Source organism: Rattus rattus, chromosome 9 (assembly GCF_011064425.1).
Source record: "Rattus rattus isolate New Zealand chromosome 9, Rrattus_CSIRO_v1, whole genome shotgun sequence".
Lineage (NCBI taxonomy): Eukaryota > Metazoa > Chordata > Mammalia > Rodentia > Muridae > Rattus > Rattus rattus.
Window position 1 is genome coordinate 40,688,355 of NC_046162.1, and position 25,012 is coordinate 40,713,366.

The 25,012-nt window shown below is 44.6% G+C and overlaps 2 protein-coding genes across 6 annotated transcripts in view; one reads left to right on the forward strand and one right to left on the reverse strand.

The window, feature by feature from the left end:
- Positions 1-10,021: 10,021 nt before the first annotated feature.
- Mfap3 (microfibril associated protein 3) lies at positions 10,022-24,484 on the reverse strand. Of its 2 annotated transcripts, none has more exons than XM_032911888.1 (3): positions 24,215-24,408; positions 14,758-15,192; positions 10,022-13,367 (listed from the first exon to the last, which is right to left on the reverse strand). In XM_032911888.1, the coding sequence occupies exons 2-3, from the start codon at positions 15,029-15,031 to the stop codon at positions 12,598-12,600; spliced, it is 1,044 nt and encodes a 347-aa protein (XP_032767779.1). In that variant the 5' UTR covers positions 15,032-15,192; positions 24,215-24,408; the 3' UTR covers positions 10,022-12,597. The 2 variants fall into 2 exon arrangements, with proteins under 2 accessions (XP_032767779.1, XP_032767778.1); XM_032911887.1 differs by lacking the exon at positions 24,215-24,408 and adding an exon at positions 24,415-24,484 and having other exon boundaries at positions 10,728-13,367.
- The window catches only part of Fam114a2 (family with sequence similarity 114 member A2), a 33,804-nt gene continuing 33,273 nt past the window's right edge, over positions 24,482-25,012 (forward strand). For 2 of the 4 annotated variants that reach the window (XM_032911884.1, XM_032911886.1), the window contains exon 1: positions 24,505-24,583. The gene's annotated coding sequence lies outside the window, so the exon portion shown is untranslated. Of the gene's footprint in view, positions 24,584-25,012 lie in introns of all 4 variants that reach the window. The other 2 variants (XM_032911882.1, XM_032911885.1) reach the window with 2 other exon arrangements.

Consider the following 25,012-nt stretch of genomic DNA (forward strand, 5'->3'; position numbering starts at 1 on the left):
GGAGCCAAAACCATCCAATGGAAAAAAGATAGCATTTTCAGCAAATGGTGCTGGTTCAACTGGAGGTCAACATGTAGAAGAATGCAGATCGATCCATGCTTATCACCCTGTACAAAGCTTAAGTCCAAGTGGATCAAGGACCTCCACATCAAACCAGACACACTCAAACTAATAGAAGAAAAACTAGGGAAGCATCTGGAACACATGGGCACTGGAAAAAATTTCCTAAACAAAACACCAATGGCTTACGCTCTAAGATCAAGAATCGACAAATGGGATCTCATAAAACTGCAAAGCTTCTGTAAGGCAAAGGACACTGTGGTTAGGACAAAACGGCAACCAACAGATTGGGAAAAGATCTTTACCAATCCTACAACAGATAGAGGCCTTATATCCAGAATATACAAAGAACTCAAGAAGTTAGATCGCAGGGAAACAAATAACCCTATTAAAAAATGGGGTTCAGCGCTAAACAAAGAATTCACAGCTGAGGAATGCCAAATGGCTGAGAAACACCTAAAGAAATGTTCAACATCGTTAGTCATAAGGGAAATGCAAATCAAAACAACCCTGAGATTTCACCTCACACCAGTGAGAATGGCTAAGATCAAAAACTCAGGTGACAGCAAATGCTGGCGAGGATGTGGAGAAAGAGGAACACTCCTCCATTGTTGGTGGGATTGCAGACTGGTACAACCATTCTGGAAATCAGTCTGGAGGATCCTCAGAAAATTGGACATTGAACTGCCTGAGGATCCAGCTATACCTCTCTTGGGCATATACCCAAAAGATGCCCCAACATATAAAAAAGACACGTGCTCCACTATGTTCATTGCAGCCTTATTTATAATAGCCAGAAGCTGGAAAGAACCCAGATGCCCTTCAACAGAGGAATGGATACAGAAAATGTGGTACATCTACACAATGGAATATTACTCATCTATCAAAAACAACGACTTTATGAAATTCGTAGGCAAATGGTTGAAACTGGAAAATATCATCCTGAGTGAGCTAACCCAATCACAGAAAGACATACACGGTATGCACTCATTGATAAGTGGCTATTAGCCCAAATGCTTGAATTACCCTAGATGCCTAGAACAAATGAAACTCAAGACGGATGATCAAAATGTGAATGCTTCACCCTTCTTTAAAGGGGAACAAGAATACCCTTGGCAGGGAAGAGAGAGGCAAAGATTAAAACAGAGACTGAAGGAACACCCATTCAGAGCCTGCCCCACATGTGGCCCATACATATACAGCCACCCAATTAGACAAGATGGATGAAGCAAAGAAGTGCAGACCGACAGGAGCCGGATGTAGCTCGCTCCTGAGAGACACAGCCAGAATACAGCAAATACAGAGGCGAATGCCAGCAGCAAACCACTGAACTGAGAATAGGACCCCCGTGAAGGAATCAGAGAAAGAACTGGAAGAGCTTGAAGGGGCTCGAGACCCCATATGTACAACAATGCCAAGCAACCAGAGCTTCCAGGGACTAAGCCACTACCTGAAGACTATACATGGACTGACCCTGGACTCTGACCTCATAGGTAGCAATGAATATCCTAGTAAGAGCACCAGTGGAAGGGGAAGCCCTGGGTCCTGCTAAGACTGAACCCCCAGTGAACTAGACTGTTGGGGGGAGGGCGGCAATGGGGGGAGGGTGGAGAGGGGAATACCCATAAGGAAGGGGTGGAGGGGGATGTTTGCCCGGAAACCGGGAAAGGGAATAACACTCGAATGAAAATGTATATAAGAAAATACTCAAGTTAATAAAAAAAAAAAAAAAAAAAAGCACTTCAGGGGAATATATGTTGAAAGAAAGGAACGGATGGACAGGAAGTTTCTAGAAGGATGTGTAAAATGTTGTTAGTATGTGGAGCATAAATGGGGGGAGGAGGTGCAAAGAATCCCTGTTTCTTCTTTAAGGCAACTTGCTCGCCCTACAATTTAAAACCTAGTTATTTAAAAATAAGAAAATCGAGAGTATATGACTTGTTATTAACACCACTGGAGTCCCCGAAGAGACCACAAAGAAACTATGTAAGCTTATTCCATATGTATAGTCTGACAGCAAGGAAAGCTTGGCTGTTAGCAGAATTGATATGGATATATGCTAATTCAATTTAAGATGTTCAGAAGAGACCAGAGATAGCACTGAATTAAAGCTGTTAAAGGGAAGTCATCCCAGGGCCCAAATATGGGACAGATGGAGGTGTAAGACACCTCCTAATGGGGGTTGGAGATTTGGCTCAGTGGTAGAGTGCTTACCTAGGAAGCGCAAGGTCCTGGGTTCGGTCCCCAGCCCCGGAAAAAAAAAAAAAAAAAAAAAAGACACCTCCTAACATGTTATAATGCCTCTTTCTCCTCCTTCCCCTCCTCCTCAAGAGACATTTATTTCTGAATTCTTTGTCCTACTGAACTGGTCTAATATGCATACTATTAGCTATTAAGCTAAAGATTACCGAAACCCTCTGATATTCTCTATTGGTTTTCTCTGTACCAGACATGTGAATCCCTATGACCTGGTGAGGTAGCATTTCTGCAAACAGCCAATCAGACAGTCAGAGAAGTGAGGACATCTGCTCAAGTCCACCGGTGAGGAGGTGGAGGGGCCTAATGCTGCTGTTCGGCCTCCTGCTGCCTAGAGCTGAGCATGCATCTTAGCATTCTCGAGAGGGTGTCACATATGGGCCATGACAGGTGACTGGACCTCAGGTAACCATGCTGAGTGCTTGTTTTCCTTCTTCAACAAACTGCTCCTTAGTCTTGCACATACAGCAGGTGTCTCAAGCACTGAGGACAAAGTCCACACTAAATACAGGGCTTTTCCTGAGAATTGCACTCCGCACATCCAAATGTGTACTGTTTGTTTTTGACTCTTTCCAATCCCCCAGCACCATTAGTCCCAGTCTGTGGACCGTGGGCCCTGTGGGCCACATGGCATCACTTGCTGTCCTCTACACAGGGGTACTAGTGACTGTACCCTCTTTTGAAGAGCCTCACTGATCATGTCACTTACCTCTTGTAACAGTCCACCTTTCTCAGATGGAAGATGCAGCCCTAGCTTTGGCTGGCAGGGGTTTGGATCTGCTATCTGGCCCTGGCCAACTGGGCAGAATCATTAGGAGTCTGTTTGGTTGTTCAAATGCACGCAGTCATCTTCTTTCTCAGTCTTTGCTAGGGCATTCCATAAGTATGAATCAGCAGAAAGGCCATTCTCTGAAGAGTCCTCTGAAGAGGCTTTTGTTTTTTTCTTTTCCTTCCTTCCTTATTTTTTAATTTTAGTTTATTTTTATTTTTATTTTTTTGGGACAGGGTTGCATGTATCTCAGACTAACCTTGGATTCGCTATATAGATGAAGATGACCTTGAACTCAATCTTCCAGCCTCGGTCCCCAAATCCTGGGATTACAAACCTGTGCCCTTACCTCCAGTCCATGTGGTGCTATGGATTGAACCAAGGGACTTGTGCATGCCAATCAGGCTACATCTGGTCCCTTCTGGTGAGCTTTTGACTCTTGTCACATGTACTTACTTGATCACAGGGTATCTTTCTCCAGAACATTCTAGGGTTCAGAAGAACCACACTGGTCTTGTTGATCACTCAGAATACAATCATCTGCCAGATATCCCGGCATGCAATAGAAGATTCTGGCTGGGCTTGGAGTGCCTAGGTTTAATCCCAGCACTGTGGAGGCAGAGGTAGGCAGATCTCTTGTGAATTTGGGGCCAACCTGGTCTATAGAGTGAGTTCCAGGGCAACCAAGGTGACATAGACTCTGTCAGTAAAATAAAATAAAATCCTTTTTAAAAAAAAGAAAAAGAAAACAAAAACAACAACAGAAAACGTGTCTCCATTTTGCCACTTTCAAATGAATGGCTCTCTGTCTATACATTCCAATATTTTCTCCTAATATTTCCTGAAGTCCTCCACATTTCTATTTATCTTAATTCCTCTGTATTCTAGGAATCAAGTAGTCTATTATCTTCCTCCATCAGGTAAAGATATAAAGTGAGGCAAAGAAGCCAAATAAGTTCCTTAAGCCTCTAGAGTCAGTATTCACCCATCTGTTACCGTCAGTGAAAGGGTAGAGTGAAGGATTGTCAACAGTGACAGACTCTTTTCCAACTGCTGGGGACAGGAAAATGAAGGGAGATGGGTGAAGGCTCGGCTTTCCTGGAGCTGGTGTTCAGGTGAGGAGACCAGGCACTTACTCTTGCTGCCCACGGTATGCACCAGGTGAGCTGGCCTATGGGCTCCCGGATAGTCATTTATTCTTCTGCCTCTGCCACTGTGTGCACCAGGGTGTCCGCTCTTGGCTCTCAGCCTCCAATCTTGGCAGCGGAGCCCTGGAGTTTATAGATTTGGGCTACTATGCTCAGCTTTGTGTGGCTTCTGGGGACTTGAACTCAGGTTTTCATGCTTGCCTGATAGGTGTTTTATCCACTGACCCATGTCTCCAGGAACCAAAACTGGATTTGTTTTCCTGCTGAGACAGTGGCCAGGATGGAAGACTTCCAGGTCAAGTTGACAGCCTTCCTTCCCCACCATGATTTGGTTGACCATCCATGTTTAGCTCAAATCTCACTCTGACCTGGCAACACTGCTCTTTTCTGTCACACTTGCCTTTTGCCCTTCAGCTCTTCTGTCTGTATGATCCCGTTTTGAGTCAGTTAGCACTCAGCATGCAAGTCCTTTGAGGTGGCTTATCATAGGAACATGGTATTAGGGCTTTACAGTTTCAGAGGACGAGTCTATGACTAGCATGACAGCATGGTGGCAGGCAGGCAGGCAGGCAGGGAGACATGATGCTGGAGCAGAAGCTGAAAGTTATCTATCCCCAGGCAGCAGACAGAAAGACTGGGCATGGCATGGTTTTTGAAATTTCAAAGCCCACCCAACAAGGCCCCACCTCCTAATCCTTCCCTAACAGTTCCACCAACTAGGGACCAAGCTTTCAAATACATGGGCCATTGGGGGGCCATTCTTATTCAAACCACAAGCACAAAGTGATTTTTTTAAAAAACTTTTTTGAGGAACTGTTTTTCTAAGACTAAATATCTCAGGCCTTTTTGTTGATCAAGGTCCTCCCCATTTCCTTCAAGATGTCCCAGTTTTTAACCCATTCACTCTCTGTGTGACTGGTTTGTCTGTCTTCTCACAGCTGGAAGAACAGAGGTGCCTCTGGTTTTACTCACGGTCCTGTACCCAGTGTGTTTGCAAACACCCACCGACAAAAGTGTTAGCATTCACAACAGAGTGCTGCTCAGGCCATACCACCTGCAGCTGCCCCTCCCCTCTGCTTAGCCATATGGGCTCCCTGTTGAGAGCATGGTATGTGACTCTCCAGCTAACAGAGCTCCTAGTGCCTGCACTTCTCATTCGGGAAAGTGTGCTTTCAGGCTCAGATGTATCGAAGAGCGAGGGTGGCTACGGTGTCCCACACATTCTCTTCACCCCTTTCCCTGCCACCTGTGGGGGAATCAGAGACCCTTGCTGCAGGCTGGTGTAGAAATCTTCCTCTTTCCTATGAGAAGGGACCCCAACTCTGCCATTGATTCATCTTCAGAGCCCCTGCCATGTTATCCACCTATCGCACTAAGGCCTGGAATCTCCTCAGAACCTCTGACATATGTGGTCCGTCTGTCTGTCCATTCATAACATTAATTACCATTGGAGTAAGCTTATCACCAACATTCTGTCTCAGGGGCCTTGAGTACTACAAGTGAGATGTTCAAAGGCAGCGCGTACAGCCCTAGGTGTTCCAGGCAGAGGAGCCTCAGGAATGAACTGCTTGAGGTCTCCACAAAAGCAATGGGTTTCACACAGAAACCAAGCATGCAGGGGGTTCTTCCAGACGCTTCCCTTCTCTTAGGGACAAGCTGTTTCCCAGAGGGTGGGGTTTTTCTCGGAAGGAGACCCTTCAGGGCTGACTCATTGGTACTCAGGACACTTGAGTGTTCCTTCTTGAACAGCTGAGCGGGCTGCAAAGCAGTGTGCCCAACTGTCAGAAATAATTAGCAGGCAGCAGCACCGCGGGTCCCCCAGCATATGGGGTGACATATGTGTATTTACATATATACATCGCCTGATCGATAGTTCCAGGGAAAACATAAAAACTTAAGAACATGGCTGTGATTTAAGGGGCTCTGATGGCGTTTCATTACATAGAGAAAATCAGTGTCAAGTGTATGTAAGCTGCAGAGAAACCAAAGCTAACAGTAATGTTGAATATTAAATCTTCCTCTAGAAATACATAAGCCTCCTTTTTCCAGATCAGCTGTTTTTAGCATCTCCTCTGGAAACAGCCTGGAAATGCTTGAGAATCTACTTGTACTCGTGCCTTTTGCTTGCCTGTCTCCTCATGAGCCTAAGGCTTATTTCTTCTTTCTCAAGTAGGTCACCTTACTGTGCCTTTCCTCTGTCTTCATACATATCTTCAGGAGGCATGGTGAGGGAACTTTTCCAGCACTCCACACATTTAGTCCTGTGACTGATGGGAAGGTGATCTCGCTGCCCACTACCTGTGGCCTACAGAGTTCACTATCCTAACCCTAAGCAGTGATGCAGGGTTCAGATAATGTACCTAGCCAAAAGTACAGTAACCCCATTATTTTTACATTCATTCATTGTGTGTGAGAGCACATATATACAGTGTGCGTGTGGAGGCATCTTGTGGAAGTGTCTCTCCTAGCATGTAGGTTCTGGGGGTTGAACCCAGGGTGGTAGGCTTGGTGGTAAGTACTTTTACCTGTTTGGGAGTTTGCTTTTACCCACTGTGCCATCTTACTGGCTCTCATCTCAGGCTTATGGCCACAGTGGGGCCAACTTGTGATAATTAACCTTGCCTGCTTAGCTGGATTTAGAATCATCTAGATGGGAGGGGCAGACCTCTGCAGTGGTGTCTCCAGACAGGATTAACTGGTTGGTGGAGGGTACGGGGGAGTCAGACACCCTCGATGTGGGTCTCATCATGTCATGGCTGGGGCCTGGGATAGAATAAAGGAGGAAAAGGAGAAAGCTAGCTTGGCAGCACCAATCATGTCTCTTACTTCGAGATCTGCTCAAGCGAACAAGCTCTTGCCTCCATGCCCTTCCCCATTAGACTGTCCCCTCACACCAAGAACCTGAACAAGTCTCCTCCCTTAGGTTGCCTTTGCCAGATATTTGGTCACAGTAACAAGATAGGTACACCCTAACCTAGTTAGTTATGGGTGCTGCTGGGTAGCACATGGGTTCAGCTTCAGGAAGTCCATTGCTCTCTTGATTAAATAAAAAGGACAGACTCAGCTTTGCCCTCTGTCTGTCTGCCCTCTCTCTCTCTACCCTGAATGCAGATCCTATGCTGGAGGCCGGGGATGGGGGTGGGGGTGTGTGTGTCCTATTAGCCGGTGCTGTTGGCACTCTGCCTATAACTCCCTATCACTATCATTCAATCACCATAGACTTTCTACTGACAGACTATTAAATCTGATACAGGTGTGCTCAAATACCAGGGTGTTAACTGACCCTGAGGATAGCCCGTTAACTAACAACAGATACTTTGGAGGGCTTGCTGGCCTTTGGCCTAGACAACTGTAGATGTGAGTGTCCCAGGAAGTTGGAAGAGCAGGTTCCCATAGGAACCCTCTCCACAGCGTGCCTGTATTGCCTTCCTTCATGTCTCACTTCCCTACATTACCATCATCTCCAAAATAGACTGATTTCACCAAAAACATCTCTGGAGCTCCTTCTAGAATCCAACTGTGATATCTTGTGACTATGAGAATGAAAGCCACATGCAAGAATGGAGAGGAGTCTACAAGCCAAGTCTTCAGTAGCTGACCTGAGCCCTTGAATCAGCCCTGAATTGCTTGTGCTGAAATTGAGAAACACAGTTTGCTTTTAGTAGGCCACCATCCCCAGGCTGCCTCAGCACAGAGCAGATACAATTCTGAGAAGTGTGAGGAATGTACGGCTGACAGGTGTATCATTGGACCTGGCTAACACTGCTGATGCAGCCCTTGCACTATATACTGTGCTAGGCAACCCGTGTTTCCTATGCTGCTCCAGCTAATTCCAGTGTGGGCTCATCCAAGTAGGCATCATTAACTTATCATCAAGCCTGGCCAGCAAATGCTGACAAGTGTGGTGGAATTCCATGCTTAATTTAAATTTGCTCCTCTTTAAAGTTAATTAACATCAAATTCCACACACCCATCCTTGACTACAAAGTCAGTGGTGGCATTAGGAACATGTACTTTGCCAGTGAAAATTGGCTGGCTCTTTACTGCAGAGTCTGTGGCACGTAAGTAATGGGCTGTATGTTCCACCCTTGCCGTTCTCCTTTTTCTGCTGGGTTCTGTCACCAGAACTAACACTACACTTCTCCCAGAGCCAATGCTCCCAGCTGCTGAAGCTCATGAACATGACGCACTGGGAACACACACCACCAGGCCTCTGAGTCTTGGGTCTTTGTTGGATCTGCTTCCTAGTCACAGACAGCTTTACTTCAGAAGTAGGAAGCTATGTTGTTTGGGTCCAGGGTGACTGTTACCTGCTGGTTTGTTGTGGAGAGAGTACCCACCAAAGTGTGGCTCATGGCACCACACAGATTAGGAGAATATTGTTTTGAAACAATCAAACTGCATTCAAATACATCCTTGTTTATAATTATCAGGATCAAACTTCAGGGGCTGGAGAGATGGGTAAGCCGTTAAGTGTACTTGCTGCTTTTGTAGAGGACCTGGATTTGGTTCCCAGCCATCTCCATGGTGGCTCACAACCATTCACAGCTCCAGTTCCAAAGGTTCAACACTCTCTCTGACCTCCTTGGGCACCAGGCATGCACTTGGAGCATGGACATACATGTAGGCAAACACTCACACACACAAAATAAATCTGAAGAAAGATCAAACTGGATCTTATAAGAGAAGTTCACTCTGAGGATTCAAGTAAATACTCCATTTAACACACATCATTCAACTCTGACTTTTTAAATGCAAGTTTAATTAAAATAATTGTTGAGATACAAGTACTATCAACAACACTCATTCCCTTTTGTGTGACAGGTTCATAAGCACCCAGAAGTTTTCACGAGAGGCCGAGTGTTGTCACATTCCTGCCTAGATGAGAAGACTGTGGCTCTGGAAAGAGGATACATTAGAGTTACGATGGCTGGTGTGGGGACGAGGCCAGCACTGTGCTGAGCTAGGCTCTAGACAGCATGCATGCAGCCTCCTGGGTCAGTCAGGGACCCAGCTGTAGGGTGAAAACTACATGTTGGGTATAGAAAGCACTGGCCCATGGGCTTCTGAGGTTGGGGAACTGAAGAGGAAGTGGCATGCAGATGGGGGTCTGACCTTCAGTATGCGGAAGGGAGGAAAGTAGCAGCGGGGTTTCCTCACAACTGTCCCAGGGCCAGCAGTTCTTACCACCTTTATACCAATACATAGTGGACAGGAAACAGACAAGCTTACCAGGCTTGACTCAAGAAGCCTTTGCCAGGCATAGTGACACATACTTCTAACCCTAGCATTTGTGAGGCAGAAGCAAGAGAACTGCTCCAAGTTCAAGGCCAGCCTAGGCTACATACTGAGACAAAGGCAGACAAAGGCCAGCATGGCAGTGCATGCGTGATTCTAGTATCCACGAGACTGAGACTGGAGGATAACATATTTGAAGGCAGGTTGGACAGTATAGAAAGACCTGCTTTTAAAAAATATTTAAGCCATATTAGACATGGCTTTGAGGACTGGGGTTATTAAACTGTTATAAACACAACAGGGCATCAACTCCAAAGTGCATGAGTGTAAGGAGTATATAAAGATGCTGGAATGGCAACTTTTGATAGATGTATTTTATGAAGCCACTATTTAATTCTGTAAGGACACTGAAGTTCATTAAATGACAATACAGAATTCACAATATGGCAACAGACCTATTTTACACATTTTGCTGCCCAAAGGCATTTAAAAGAAAACAAAACAAAACCTAACTAACCTATAAAATTCAGCCAGCCAGAAAGATGACACCAGCTGGGAGCAGACGTTCAGACGGTGGCTCTAAGTTTCTACAAACAGAGGAGACTGTTAAATCCATTTGGTTTGATTAGACACAGAAAATATTAACAGTTGTCCTCTTCACTTTGAAAAGTAGATTTTACAAGTCTGCTACTCTTCTTGAGTTTGACCTATCCTATTTTGACAGAACTTGAAAGGCTCAAAGCAGGGCAGTTGCACTGGCCACCAGTTAGGACCACTGGATCAAGTCCAGGCTTGGCGCACACAGGAAGACTGACACCTCACCCTCAAATACACACCTATTGGTTAGCTTTTTGAGACAGGACCTTGTTAGATAGCTCAGGCTGGTTTAGCACTTGTAATCATTCTGCCCTTGCCTCCCAGGTACTGGGATTATAGCTGTGTTTCCCCATATCGAGTGTCTGTTTTATGTTTCTGTGATGACTGACCCAGGCTATGGTGGAGTGGCCTGTATGAATTCTGTAAGCTTACCTAACTGTTTTGGTATTTTCCATTTTTGCAAAGTATCATTTTCTGAAACTCTGGTCATTAAATATGTTTACCTTAAAGTTCAAGACATTAATGTCCCTTCTAGGAACATGTGGGGGTAAAATCAGTATTTAAGGCAACAGACTTCATTGAAGAAGTGACCCAGATCTTGCTTTATCAGGTGAGGAACTATAGATCTGAGAGAAATTCAGGAGACTGATCCCACAGAATAGATTTTTAAAAATTTACTATGTCCAGAGAACAGTAAGAAGGGAAAACATGTTCTGTAACTTAGGGTATGTCTAAGAGCCCTTATTCTACAGCCAAATGTATGAAAACAGCTTTCCTTAAAGAAACTCACATCTCTGAGCCAAGGCAAGCTTTTTGGTTGAATGATTGGTAGCTTTTGTTTGGCTCTGAAGGTTTCCATGGAAACAGCCTGAGAGACAGAAAAGGCAGCATTACCATATTATCCATATGCCACTTGATGAAGCTGCACACTGATTCATTCACATTGTCCAGAGCGGAGGTGTCGTATGTATCTGATGAGCCTGACAAAGGCAGGCACTGAGCTCACTGGTTACACTTTGAATTTCCTGCTGTCCTCTGTTTGTTTGACACTTTAAATTAAATTCCGATGAACACCTCCTCTGCACATTTCCCTCAGGACCTTCTAGCTGAAGCAAATCTCCCACAACCAGAAGCCAAATGAAGTGAAGCATTGCATTGAGCTCCACAGCCACGATGTTAAAATTCTATGGCATGAGCTTCCTGCAGCTGAGGAAAGGATTGTGAAGACTACCTACAATCTGTCATGTCGCTCTCAGTCAGCGGGAAGTGCCAGCGTCAGTGCTTACTGTACCCCGACGAGGCGGGCAGCACCACCACTTGTCGTTTCTCCCTTGGGTCGATTGCCTGTTTTTAATACAATAACGAACTGAGCACAATGATCTCATCTGATTTCAGGTAGGTGCTTCAAGAAAGGCTACAAAAGAGCCCTCAGTCAAAAGGATGCATCTGAAGAACCAAAATACTAACAACAACGAGTCTCGGCAAGACAAGAGGAGGTGTATCACCTCTAGCACCAGGTTGAAGAACACAGGGGGCAGGGGTGCTTGCTGTTGGGCACTACTGCGGATTCTGCAGTTCTAGACCTACACAGAATCCACCTGGGAATTTAGTACATCTAAAAAGAGAAAGCCTGAGACATTATTAAAAAGTATCAAAATTGATGATTTTCCAGAGAGGTGACTTGACATAGTTCTTGTTCACAAAACACCGAAAACATTTTTCCTTGGGGACATCAAGGCCAGCTCGATGGACTAAAGGTAAAGATAAGCTAAAAAGACAGGATGTACTCCCAAGAAGAATACATTTCTCATGGAGAGAGTGACTTTTTCTCCCCCACTCCCCATCCTTTTTTTTTTTTTTTTAAAAGACAGGGTTTCTCTGTGTAGCCTGGCTATCCTGGATTTGCTCCATAGACCAGGCTGGCCTAGAACTCAGGAATCTGCCTATCTCTGCCTGGAATTAAAGGCATGTGCTACCACACCCAGTGAGAATGATTTTCTCATCAAAATTTACTCTCTAGATCTGTGTAACACAGTGGTGCCTCACTTAAAAGATCTGCCCAGCACATGTTCACTCCCCAGGGCAGAGTATCTCCATGTCTGGCATTGGTGTAGACGACTAGAGTGCAGAATAAAGTCTTTGGATGGACCAAAGGTCTAGTGAGAATCTGACTTAGAGGTGAAATAGGTAGGAAGTTTGGGTTTAAGTCTCAACTCAATGAGAACAAGTCACTGATTCCATTGATAGGGAAACTTAGGCTTCAATGTGTCACACATGAGCCAAAGAAAAACTGTGACCAGAAGTCTTACTCAGGGCCTCTCACCTTTCAATCTTAACACATATCACTCCAGCAACCTTAAGGAAAATGACCAAATATTAGAAAAATGCTGCCCTTTCACGATGACTTTGGCAATTCATGCTGTGGTGTGCTTAAGGTTAAAGGGAAGACCCTGGTCATTTTACAATAATGTTATGTTCTCACAGCAGGCTCTTTCCTGAGCACTGGGCAAGCTGTCAGTTGCCACATGCTCATTCTCTGTGGTGAGTGCTACCCTCAGCCGATGCAGGGTCACTGGGTGGGCTAAAATGACTGCTGTCTTGAGAATCTGTCCCAATGCTTTTGGTCTCTGACTGAAGGTGGACAGACACCTGTACTGCTATCTCCTGTCCTTGTTCACTTAGAGAGCCATCATCTGAATCTCCACCGGGCGAGTTACTTCGGCCTAGCTCTGGGTTAATCACATAGATGCCACTTTGAGCGTCTAAAGCAGGTCTCTCCTTAATTCTTTCTCCCATCTCATCAGGGTCATCCACTCGCACAGCCTCAAACATTTCCTCAACAAAGGCCCGGCAGTTGAGAATAAGGGGTGGGAGAGGGACGCTTCTGGCCAGTTCCTCAATATAGCGGGCAAACTCCATAGTCTTAAACTGTGTGACCTTGGCAAGCTCGAGGGTTTTGGCTGAGGTGATGATAGGGATACGCTTTGCAATCTCAAAGGCCTTCTGGAGCTTCTCAGCACCCTCGGTCCTGAAGAACTCGTTGATGGCCTTCTCAGTCTTGCGGAGGTGGGTGCTCATCAGGCACAGCCGAGTGACGTTCAGGATGAGTGTGATTGTGAAGGCGATCAGGCAGACGACCATATAGTACACACTCATGTCTCCAGAGGTGAAGATCACACGGAGGGTGACCGAGTAGGAAGCACGAGTGGGAGAAGTGATGATGCATGTGTAGAGCCCACGGTCATCAAAGGCTACGCTGGTGATATTTAGGAAGTTATCAGAAACCAACCATTTTCCACCTAATAAATCCAACAGAAATGAAAAAAAAATTACAGAAGACTGACTGCCTTGCCAATATTTGCCTTTTCATAAAAGTACTGTAGCTTGTCTGTTAGGTTCTACTGTTTAAATCAAGTTAAAAAAAAGAGAAAGGAATAAGAAAGGAAAAAAGGCAGGCAGGCAGAGTGTCACATCTGATTAGGATTCTATCAGCATAAAATAAGCAATGAAAACTGATCTTTCTGACCATCCTAAGGCTAGCATTTCTTTCTCACTGCCAGACACCAAACCTGTCAGGGAGACAGGTACACACAGACCCAAAGACCAGTCTTTCAAAGACATGGTCATCCATGTGAATCTATACCACGCTGCTCTCTATACATTTTTATACATGAAAAGAACATGTCTCAGAAGTATAGACATGTTTATTTGTGGGGTGATGGGTTATACACTTTTATTGAAATACTGCTTACTTTTTATCATGAACTCGTATGACAAGGTACAAAAGTTATGTTTTAAAATGCATCCAGATGGTGCTAGAGGTAGTTGAGTGGTAAAGGCACTCCTCAGCAAGCGTGGTAACCTGTAGCCACTGAACTGAGCAGCAACGTGCTTTCATTGCTCGCTGCTTCTTGATTACAGATGTAATATGACCAAGCTGTTTTGAGCTACTGCCACTGGCTTCCCTGCAACGACAGACTGCAGCATGGAACTGTGGGCTAAACCCTTTCTTCCTAAGCTTCCTTTGTCAGGGTATTTTATTATGGCAACTGGAAAAGAGACTAAGATCTTTTTGTGTGTCCTGTTGGAGAGCTAACCCGTGTTTGCCAGGAAAGGACTTACCACTGAGACATACTCCACCAGTTAGTGTATGGGTGGGAGAAGGGAAGAGCACTGTCTCTTCTGCCTTAACTTAAAATGAAGAACGAATCCTCTGTTTTAAGAGGTAATATTATCGGGTTGAGGGATTTAGCTCAGTGGTAGAGCGCTTGCCTAGGAAGCGCAAGGCCCTGGGTTCGGTCCCCAGCTCCGAAAAAAGAACCAAAAAAAAAAAAAAAAAAAAAAGGTAATATTGTCTATCTTGATAACAGTGTTTGTTGAAAGTTTGGCTTTTCTTTAATATATATATATATATTAATACCCATCCTTTTTTACAACAAAATAAATATAATTATTTTGTTCTTTTTGTTATGTATAATGCTTTAGAACTTAACCCCTACCCACTACCCCCATGCTGGGATCAAACCCAGGGCCCTGTGCATTCTAGAAAAGTGCTCAACCACTGCTGTATCCCTAACCTCCTTTGGAGCTAGTCTCCTTGACATTTTGTCTTGGGGAATTCTTGTTCAGGATGTGATAACCCCCAAGAGCAGGCTTGAGTCACCTGCTAATCACACCTTACAGGATTACCTCTGCTATGCAGCTGCCGTCCTTTCGAGTTGTACCAGTGGACTTCTCCATACTGATCCACCGTGAGAAGACACTCCAGTGAAACATTTGTTCCCTCTTTGGCTATGATGACATCATCACCTGAGTAGGAACCTGCCGAGAGTTCAAAGCTCGAAAGAAATGATGCATTGTAAGAACTCTGATTCGTTCCCAGTGGAGCCACATCTTCCAAAACCAGAGCAGTTGGCACAAAAGTGACCACCAGTAAGATGGACAGACAATAATGCAGCTTCATGGGAAAATCAGAGGCAGTCCTGTTTAGACTTGGAAAACTCAGATGTGGCTATGCTCAACAGGATCGCAGTGAATGACTTGTTGCTGGTAGAACAGTTTTCCAAAGAAGTGGTCCAGGTGTTCTGAGGCTTTCAAAATTAAAAGATGAGTGTGGAGACCAGCCTAAAAGAAAGCCACATAGTGTTTACCTGAGACTCATCACGGGATAAAACTGCATGCCCCAGAAACAAACAGGCATAAAACCAATTAAACAACAGGTGCTGATAGCAGGGATGTCAAAGTAGCTCACAGAGATGGAGAAGCTGAGCCAGATATCAGCAGTCTTAGATTGTAGCCAAACCTTGCTGCCAGCGCCCCCACTGTGACAAGCAGCTTTCTCTGGGCTTTCACTTCCTCATTTGCCCACTGAGGAGAAGGATGAGAGACTCTAAGGATGCTTCTGGTTCTAAACGCAATAGAGTCCATTTCACTTGGAAAATTTTATGCAACAGGGAGTCAATGAGAGCTGGAATATAGTTTAATGATCTTTTATTTCAACCTGCACCACTACCATATGCTAGACTAGTATGTAAAGCAACTGATATGTCTTACTCATTACCATAGAGATCAAAATCTGTATACTTCAACTATATATGCAGATCAAACAAATAGTTCAGGGATATCTGAGGTAAAATCTGGTCTTGTTAGGAAAAAAAATACTATGTGACCTACACAAGAGAGATACTGATTTCTGAGGCTATAAAACCTTTCTCTCAGAATGCTATACAAAAAGCCCCATAGCATCTTCTTTACAATTAAAAGACAAAATAGTATATTTAATAGTATGTATAGAAATCTATTTCTGGATTGAAGTCTAACAAAATTGTCATCTTAAGTGTGCAGTTGGTAGAAATAAAAATACATAATTACAAGGAACGACTATTATACAAATTTGGAAGAATAAAATAACTCAAAAGCAGAATAAAAGTCTAGTCTGAGTTCTGGTGTTTAGGATTTTCTTCTTCCTAATTTGATTCCCCACTTTTAACCACCAACTCACAAGGAGAATGTCAATTCATACTTCTATAAATATGTGGCGAGACACTCTGCTTTATTTCTTCTCAAAGTCCAAGGTAATTAGCTTTGAGGATGACATTTATCTCCTTTTATACTCACAGGAAGGCTGCTTGATCATAGAACATAAAACCAATGGGTCATTGTGTTTTGCCATTAAACCCTCAAAGTCTGAATTACAAGTTTTAAAATGTCGTTTAATTTCATTAAGCTCTTAAAGGACCAGATGAACAATGACAATAAAAAATCTCTATCTTTAAAATTTAAGGACAGACTTATTTAGAACAAAACAAAAACTTTAGACTTTGGCTCTACAGAGTATGTTAAACATGTGTTTACTTCCATTTCCTCATAAAAACCTATTAAAATGACACTGAAGGAAACAGCCTTGGGCATTTAATAAACAATTTAGCTTACTTTATAAACTTCACAGTGCTGACTTGTTAGGATTATGCCAGAAGTTAATGGGAACCGACAAGCACCACCAATGAAACACTGATGAGGACCAGAAGCCAGGCTCTGTGCTAGTATAAGCTTCAAGTTCTTGGTCATGGAAGATGAGCGGTATCTGACAGATACAACTTTGTCCTCCTCCTAGACTAGCAGTTAAGCTTCCCCTGGGACTTTGACAGGGAGTTCCCCAGGCTCATCTGAATCAAACTGTGAAATGTCATTCACTCCCATTGCCATACTCTTTACTGTCAAGCTAAGGCAAAATCTTTAAATCCACTCATTTTCTTTCTGTATATTTATTTTAAAAGGGACCTGTACAGCACTTCGGTGGATAAATCAACCTGTATGGCCAAGTATAAAAATGATTCATTTCAGTTACTGTCACCTGCTGACTCAGCAGTCCTTGTGAGGCCAGTCATTGCGAGGCCCAGTGTTGTATCAGAGGAAGGTCTGTTCCCACGCTGTGTTCTTCTCTTAATGCCTTGATCCTGCCTGTAGTCAATGTCCATTTCACGAGTGAGCCATGTCTCTTGAACTACTTTAATCTTTGACCTCTTCAATTGTCATTGGACAAGTATCTCTCTTACTTATCCCGGTCATTACAATCCTGAGTCCACCTCTGATTTCATGTCAGCACCAAGAATCCAGCCCAGTCTCTTTCCCTCCAGAATCAGGATCCAGCATTCTCTGCCTCCTGAGTCTGCTTGTGAGATATACCCACCACTACCACTTGTGGCTCTCCTCTACCTCTTCTTTTTTTTTTTTTTTTAAGATTTTATTTATATGATGAGTACACTGTCGCTGTCTTCAGACATACCAGAAGAGGGCATCAGATCCCATTACAGATGGTTGTGAGCCACCATGTGGTTGCTGGGATTTGAACTCATGACCTCTGGAAGAGCAGTCAGTGCTCTTAACCACTGAGCCATCTCTCCAGCCCTCTCCTCTACCTCTTGACTAGTGACCCTTCTGCTTATTGCTTGAGCTCTGGCCTCCTCCTTGAGGAGTTCCATTCTCGATCTGCCCATCCTTCGGGTCTCCTGCACGGTTCACTTTCTTGGGGAGGCTTTCTCAGTGTGCACTGCTCTACGTTTGAGTCCTCTTGCACTTCTGCCTTGGGTAGCGTATATGCTCACTAGAAACTGAATAGATGAGAATGCGGTCTCTACACTGAAGCTGCTGGTAAGGTAGAGAAGGAGGGAAAGCAGAATTGGTACAGATTGAAGCTGTGCAGGACTACTTGATTTGGCTTTTGTTTTCTCTATGAACATGGTGGGTACCCATCTCAGAGCCTGAAGCAGGTGGCCGTACTTCTGGATGAGTAACACTGTGCTAGTGATTTTATATTCAAGTGAACAAGCATTCTTCAACAGACTTGTAACCTCCTCATTACCAGGTAATCAAGGACAAGGTTGAAACCAAAAAACAAAACAAAAACCCTCCAAATTCAGGAATTCAAACTCATCTAAGTATTATCATCGTCTAGAGAGCTTTTAAAAATACAGATCTAGGGGCTGGAGAGATGGCTCAGCGGTTAAGAGCACTGACTGCTCTTCCAGAGGTTTTGATGAGTTCAGTTCCCATCAACCACATGTAATGGGATCTGATGCCTTCTTCTGGTATGTCTGAAGACAGCCAAGTGTACTTACATACATACAATAAATAAATCTTAAAAAACAAAAAACCCCCCAAAAAACCCAAAAACGGATTTGCTGTGGGCTTAGATTAGCAGCCTGGATAATTCTGGGGCAAGGGTCCCTGGGCTGACATTTGGTAGCACCATCACAGTTGCTCTTCTCTCTGACAGTCCTGCTAATGGTGCTCTAGATTGCAGGGACACTTCCTACCACAGAGCTGACCTGTCACACTCCATTTTGGTCCTGGCTGCCTCTGCACTGGTACAACTGAATGCCTGCAATCTGATAAAGTCAGGGTGGCCGAGGTTCCGAGTGCAGACTTGACTGAGTCTATTTCTTGGATGGACATTCGAGCCTGTATTCTAACCAGCCCTGTAGTTCTTACAAGGGCCTTAGAGTTTCTGTCTTGTCCCCCTCATCTTTAAAGTAGGAAAACAACAGTACCTATTCTTACAGGAGTGGGGCCTAGAGATAATTTATATAAATGTAGTCATGCCACAGCACTCACTCAATGCATTCTAGTTATTACTGCTGTTTGTTCTCTAGATGCTATACTCACATGTATACCATTTGACAGTTACACCACTAAGCACTTTTACTCAAAATACCATAAACTGTAGAATATTCTGAGGGTGGGGAGACACCATTGCAATTTCAATTTTTAATTCAAAACGTCACTTTTTTTAGTTCACCACAAATCACTATTTTTCAATAACATCAATCAAAATGTCATATCACCTGTGCCCTGCATATGTGGCAGACAAGCTTCCTTATAATCCACGTATCCTGTGGGTCCCTCAAGCCCTGCCTCTGTCTCCCAGTTAAGTAAGCTAACTGAAACTTTTGTTTTGGGAGTTAGAATGGAGATATTTGTAGCTTAGGGCCATTTGAGAAGAGTGAGCATTCAGGGTGTTGAGACAGTTTGGTTCAGCCTACCTACAGTGGAAAGCTGAGGGATAGGACAAGAGGGATGGAGAAGAGAGAGGGCCATGAGAAGATGAAGAGGAGGTGGAGAAAGAGGCTCATACACGCTGCTTTGGCTCTTACAGAATTCAAGTGTTTGGTACCAATGACTTTTTTTCCTTAAAGAAATAAACATCTTTACTTGTTTGTTCGTTTGCTTTTTTCAGGCCAGGGTTTCTCTGTGAAGCTCTGACTGTCCTGGAACTCACTCTGTAGATCAAGCTGGCCTCAAATTCAGATACACACCTGCCTGTTTCCCCTGAGTGCGGAGATTAAGGCATAGGCCACCACCATCTGGCTCTTTATTTGGTTTTATTCACAATTAAAACTATGAATCATTAAATTTATCTTGTGATCAAGGAAGCAAATGGGGAAAATGGTTAGGTAGGAGAAAGAAGATTAGAAGCCTCATAAGACTAAGATAACCATAGCTGTAGTCACCAGGTGACCTTTGCTATCACGCATCTCCAGCTATTTCCTTTGTACTTTGGCAGTGGTTCTCAGCCTGCAGGTCAAATGTTCCTTGCACAGGAATTGCATACCAGATATCCTGCTTATCCAGATATTTACATTTCAGTTTATAACAGTAGCAAAATTACAGTTATGAAGTAGCAACAATAAGTTTTATGGTTGGGCGGGGGGGTCACCACAACACGAAGAACTCTATTAAAGGGTCCAAATGTTAGGAAGGTTCAGAAGCACTGCACTATGGGATGTTTTGAGCAAAGTACCCTATGGTCCACAACTACAGTCTTTGTTCTATATTAACACAGCCACTTGTGTGGGCTAGGGGTTCACAAACATCTTCATAACAGGATCTACAGAAATATCACAGTCACCCTGAAGCTGATCCTCTGTCAAAGGGAGCAGCACAGCAGCCTAAACCTGACTTCTTGGCAGGAATCTGACAACGGCCTTGAGAGTCCAGTCAGCACTAGCTACTTTAGACCCATATGAACATGAAGGCTTTCTGCTATCAGCCATGAAGAATCAGAATCCACCTGCAGGTAAGACATGTAGAGCAGCTGGACACAACAGTGGCAAAAGTCCAAGGTGACTTATTCCTCATATGAAATCTTAAGTTAGCATTAGTGGTCTCTTTAACCTGCAATCTAGACTTCGAGTGACCATTTTCTTTCCCAAAGCAGTGATGATGGAGGTCAGCAAGTGTTACCACTCAACTCAAAGCCTGACTTAACACCATTAGTTAAGTCAGGAACCTACCACACGGAAGGGAAAGCAGCCAGTGCTGCTGCTGCTGCTCGGGTGAGTCAGACCGGCCCCCACACTCAGGGATTTACAAACTAGTTTAGAAGCTGGGGGCAGAAACAGCTAACCACACACACACACACACACACACACACACACACACACACACACACACACACACACACACACACACACACGGTGGTATGAGCAGTGCTGGAGGGAGGTGCAGCTGTGCTGCGAATGCAAGAAATCAGGGGGATGCATGAATGTTAGGAGTGAGAGCCACTTCCGACACCATGCCTGTTATTGTCAGTGTAGCAGCTGACATGTTAGGATCACGAATGAGCAGAAAAGTAGAGGATTTTGCCCCAGAAAACCATTCTGAATATTAACTATTATTTTAAAAGTCAGGAAGAGTCTTCACTGTCATCCCTAGCAGACTGCTTGGCTGCTGTTCCTGCCAACTTTGAGCGAAGAAATATTTCCATTTGGCTCCGGTTCTCGACAGAAGCAAATAAGGAAGCAATGTGGCTGACTTCCGTTCCGGTGGCACAGCATTTAGTTGGCTATGGAAATCGCTGTTTGCAGAAATCATTTTGGGTAAAGTCAAGGGGGGAGAACACTGGCGCCCAGATGGCAATGTTTTTCACTCCAATTACAGCAGGACACTAATGTCCCAGTCCTATAATTAACTGCTCCCTGTTGTATTTACAGCGCATCCGCTCTGCTCTCCCCTTAGTCACACTTGCAAAGTGGAGGTTCCCATACAAACTGCCACACAGTTGACAAAGTGGCATTCTGAGGTGGCAAGGAAGAAAGCAAATGGAGAACAGCTTGCGTGTCCCCACCATCCACCGCAAAGAGCAAACACAAGTTGTGCTGCTTGCCGCTAGCGTTGCCATGGGGATCTGTGACATTGCAAAGTTAGTTCTTAGGCCAAAGAGATGGTGCCGGGGTAAAGACACCTGCTGAGCAAGCCTGGAGACTTGAGTTCCATCCTGGGACCCACATAAAGGTAAAGGGGAGAACTGACTCTACAAAGTTGTCCTCTGACCTCATGACCTCTGACCATGGCACGCATGCTGTCTGTTTCCATATATACACACTAAATGTATATATTTAAAGTTACTATTTACTATTCAAACAGAGGTCATCATTTTGAGGGCTATTTACTTAGAAGTTTCTAGTCTATATTTCCAGTCATTTCCTGAAGCCTACCACTCTACCCCCAGGCATATGGGCAATCTTAGCTCAAATGTCAACAAAGTTTCTGGCATAATAAAGAACATTTTGGGTCTCCATCAATGGTAGTTTGAACAGGTTTGGCTCCCATAGATTCATGTGTTTGAGTACTTGGCCTATAGGGAATGGATCTTTTAGGAGGTGTGGCCTTGTCAGAGGAAGTGGGCCATTGTGGGGGTGGGCTTTGAGGTCTCCTATGCTCAAGCTCCACCCAGTGTGGAATTCCAGTCTCCTGTTTAGATGTATAACTCTTAGCTTCTCCAGCACCATGTCTGCTTGCATGCTGCCATGCTTCCCGCCATAATAATGGACTGAACCTCTGAAACTAAGATAGACACAGTTAGATGTTGTCCTTTATAAGAGTTGCCTTGGTTATGGGGTCTCTTCACAGTAATAAAACCCTAAGACACCATCCTTTGTGGAGCTTTGTCTAAATGTCAATATTATTCTGACTTCTATCCTTTTTGGCATAGCAGGCTTAGATTCAGGACCTTCCCACCTCATTTTCTTTCCCTCCTCTGCAGTCTGAAACTGAGGAAGATCCCACTGTATCCTTAACTCACAGTGCAGCCCCTCACGGTAATCCCAGACCTATCTGTCTAACCAACATACACATGGCTTAGAGGGGATCCACAGAATCCTTCCGGTTTTGTAACGCCAAAGCTATAGGATCATGTAATTTAGTGGCCCGAGGAATAGGCTCTCGAGTTACAAGTACCTGGTCCTTGATCTGGGTGAAGCCCAGGCTGGAAAAGCCTTTGTTTTCACATCTACTGAATGAGGTTAGTAACGGTAACGATCTTGGAATGTCTGGAAGCATGGATGTAGTAGGTACATTATAAATACATGTTGTTATTATTATACTTTTTAGATACTTTCCAGTTAAGTCCCGACTGTATCTGCCCAGATCACAGTCCTTTTACCCCATATGGGTACCACACTCTAAATCCAATCTAACGGCTTGCAATATCCAATCTAACGGCTTGCAATATATCCAAATTCTGTCTTTCAAAGAAAAACAATCTATTAGGAGATCTCTCACTATCTAGGAGATAAGCTTAAAACTTCAGGCAGCAGCAGCAACTCTCCAGGAGCCGGGCATGTAGGCAGCAGTGCACGCGTGCACAAACTGCCTGATGTAGTTTGTAATTGGTATGGTCTTAGCTGCACCTTTATCATTTGCTCTGATGTGCTCTAGGACTTTCCGTACCTGGAGGCTGATTCCACCTTCACCCCTTTCTTTGCCTAAAATTATACAATGTTTCCAGCCCCCACACAAAGCTTCCATTATGTGCGTCTTACTCTCGACTGTCTCTAAATAGTCTTCCACTTAACACTCTGGTTCTAGTTGTTCTTTTTGCTTATCAGTTCCTCTCCCAGCAACATCATCCCACAAGAAATTAGAGAAATTGTGTTTTTGAGAAAAGCTCTCCGTGTTGTCCAGGCTGGCCTCAAATTTGCGCCCCATGGTAAACCTGAGCTCCCCCTCCTGCCTATATCCCATCTGCTAAATGCTGGGATTACAGACCCATGCCAGCACTTCCGCCCAGAAAATATCCTTTATAGAAATGCCAGTAATCATCGAATGACTTACCATTTTAAAAGAAACTGTTTTTTTTTTTTCAGAGTGGTTTTGATTTCTTAAATAGAAAGTACTGGTAGCAGTAATCTATTTTAACAAAACCCTTTGAAACTCTTGGTAAGTTTAAGTGTAATGGACTCTTAAAGATTAAATTTTAATGATAACATGTAAATAGACAAGACAGCTACTAGTTGGCCAAGATACGCTCCTACACATTTTTCCTTTACAAAAGAAAACCAGAAGAAATCCCTTTTCTGATTTATTTGTTGGACCAGACCTTTTGGTTTGAGACAGGATATGGCTGGCCTAGAGTTCACGATGTTGAACTTGCAATTCTACCTCAAAGGAATAGGCATTTAGCAAGGTTGTAGGTAACATCAGCAGGCCAAAATTACCATTGGAAGTAAAGAAAAAATATTTTAGGTTTTAGGAAGTGGCAGTTACATCTGAACACTGATGTAAGGGACTGAATGGAAGGGGAGAATCTGTTCTTTTTTTTTTTTTTTTTTTTTTTTTGTGCTAGGGACAGAACCCAAGGCCTTGCACATGACAGGCAAATGCACTACCATTTAGCTATACACTAGCACAAGACCAAGAGACTTGAAAGCAAGTCTTTACTTCTCCCCCACACCCAGTTTTTACAAAAATTTTGTTTAATGCCTTTTTGGCTAAACTGCTCTCAGGGGCAAATGAAACGACACACTGCACATTTGAGCAACCCCAAAATTACAAATCAAACGCATGTCACTCTCCTGTTTAGAGACCTTTAATTACTTCCCTCCGAGTATCACATTTAAAGTCAAACGCCTTGTCACTGACCTGACAAAGACTCGGTGCCTAGGACTCTCTTCTCCCTCTCTTCTCCGTCCTCTCTCTTTGCTATTTATTCAAAAGCTCTACTCCTACTCCCAATAGGCAGGCTTCCTCCTTCTCACTTCCTCACTCAGTTCCGTTCCATCAGCAGATTTCAACTTCGATTAAAGCTCTTCACTACCCTCTCAGATCCCGTTGTTTTGATTTGCTTGTGGTCTCCCTTCCCCATCACCTTTGCAGTGAGCTGAGAGCAGGGCCTGCACTGGATTCCCAGGGCGTCGCTGGCCCTTTAGTATTCTGTAAATACTTCACGGTGGAACCCCCACACCCGCTCCCAGCCTTTACGGAGGGCTGGCATCCTGATAGCCTCCGTGTCCAGCTCCAAGAGTCCTTTATCTCTCAGGAAACTACCTGAGCAGAGCATTCACTCACCTCACTGCATTCAGCGCCTTCCGTCCCAGCAGATACTTGACCCGGAAGCACTCCTTGAAGGCAAACCCGCCTCCGTGCGGAGGTCAGGAATACTTCCGTGACTGTCGGATCGGCGAGCAGGCGGCGGTGGCCGCGGTGAGGGGCGGTGTCGGGACTGCGGGGCTTCCCGGTGAGGGCGGCGAAGGCTGGGGTCGCCGGGGTCACGGGTTGAGGGGCTGCAACGCTTCCGGTTGTGTTAGATGGTCTTGCGGGCCTAAGGGGCTCGAGAGCTTGTTTACCTCAGGCCTGGGGGTGGGACCTGCGTGTGGACGTGCGGAGACGGGAGACCGGCCACGTTAGCCCGGGAGTCCGCCGCTGCTTGCAGCCGGGATTCCTCGCCGCACGGACAGGCTGCAGCGCTGACCCCAGGCCGGGCTCTCAGCTAGTCAGCCGTGCCAGTCGCACCGCCTGTCTCAGGGTAAAAGCGGTGGGAACGCGTGTGCTTTGGGCTTATGTGTGTCTCGACTGTGAGGCGCCTCGTTCGAATTCTCCAGTCACCTGGATCCTTCTCCTCCAATCAGGAAAACCCATTTGCCCCAGACTACCCAGAAAACATTAA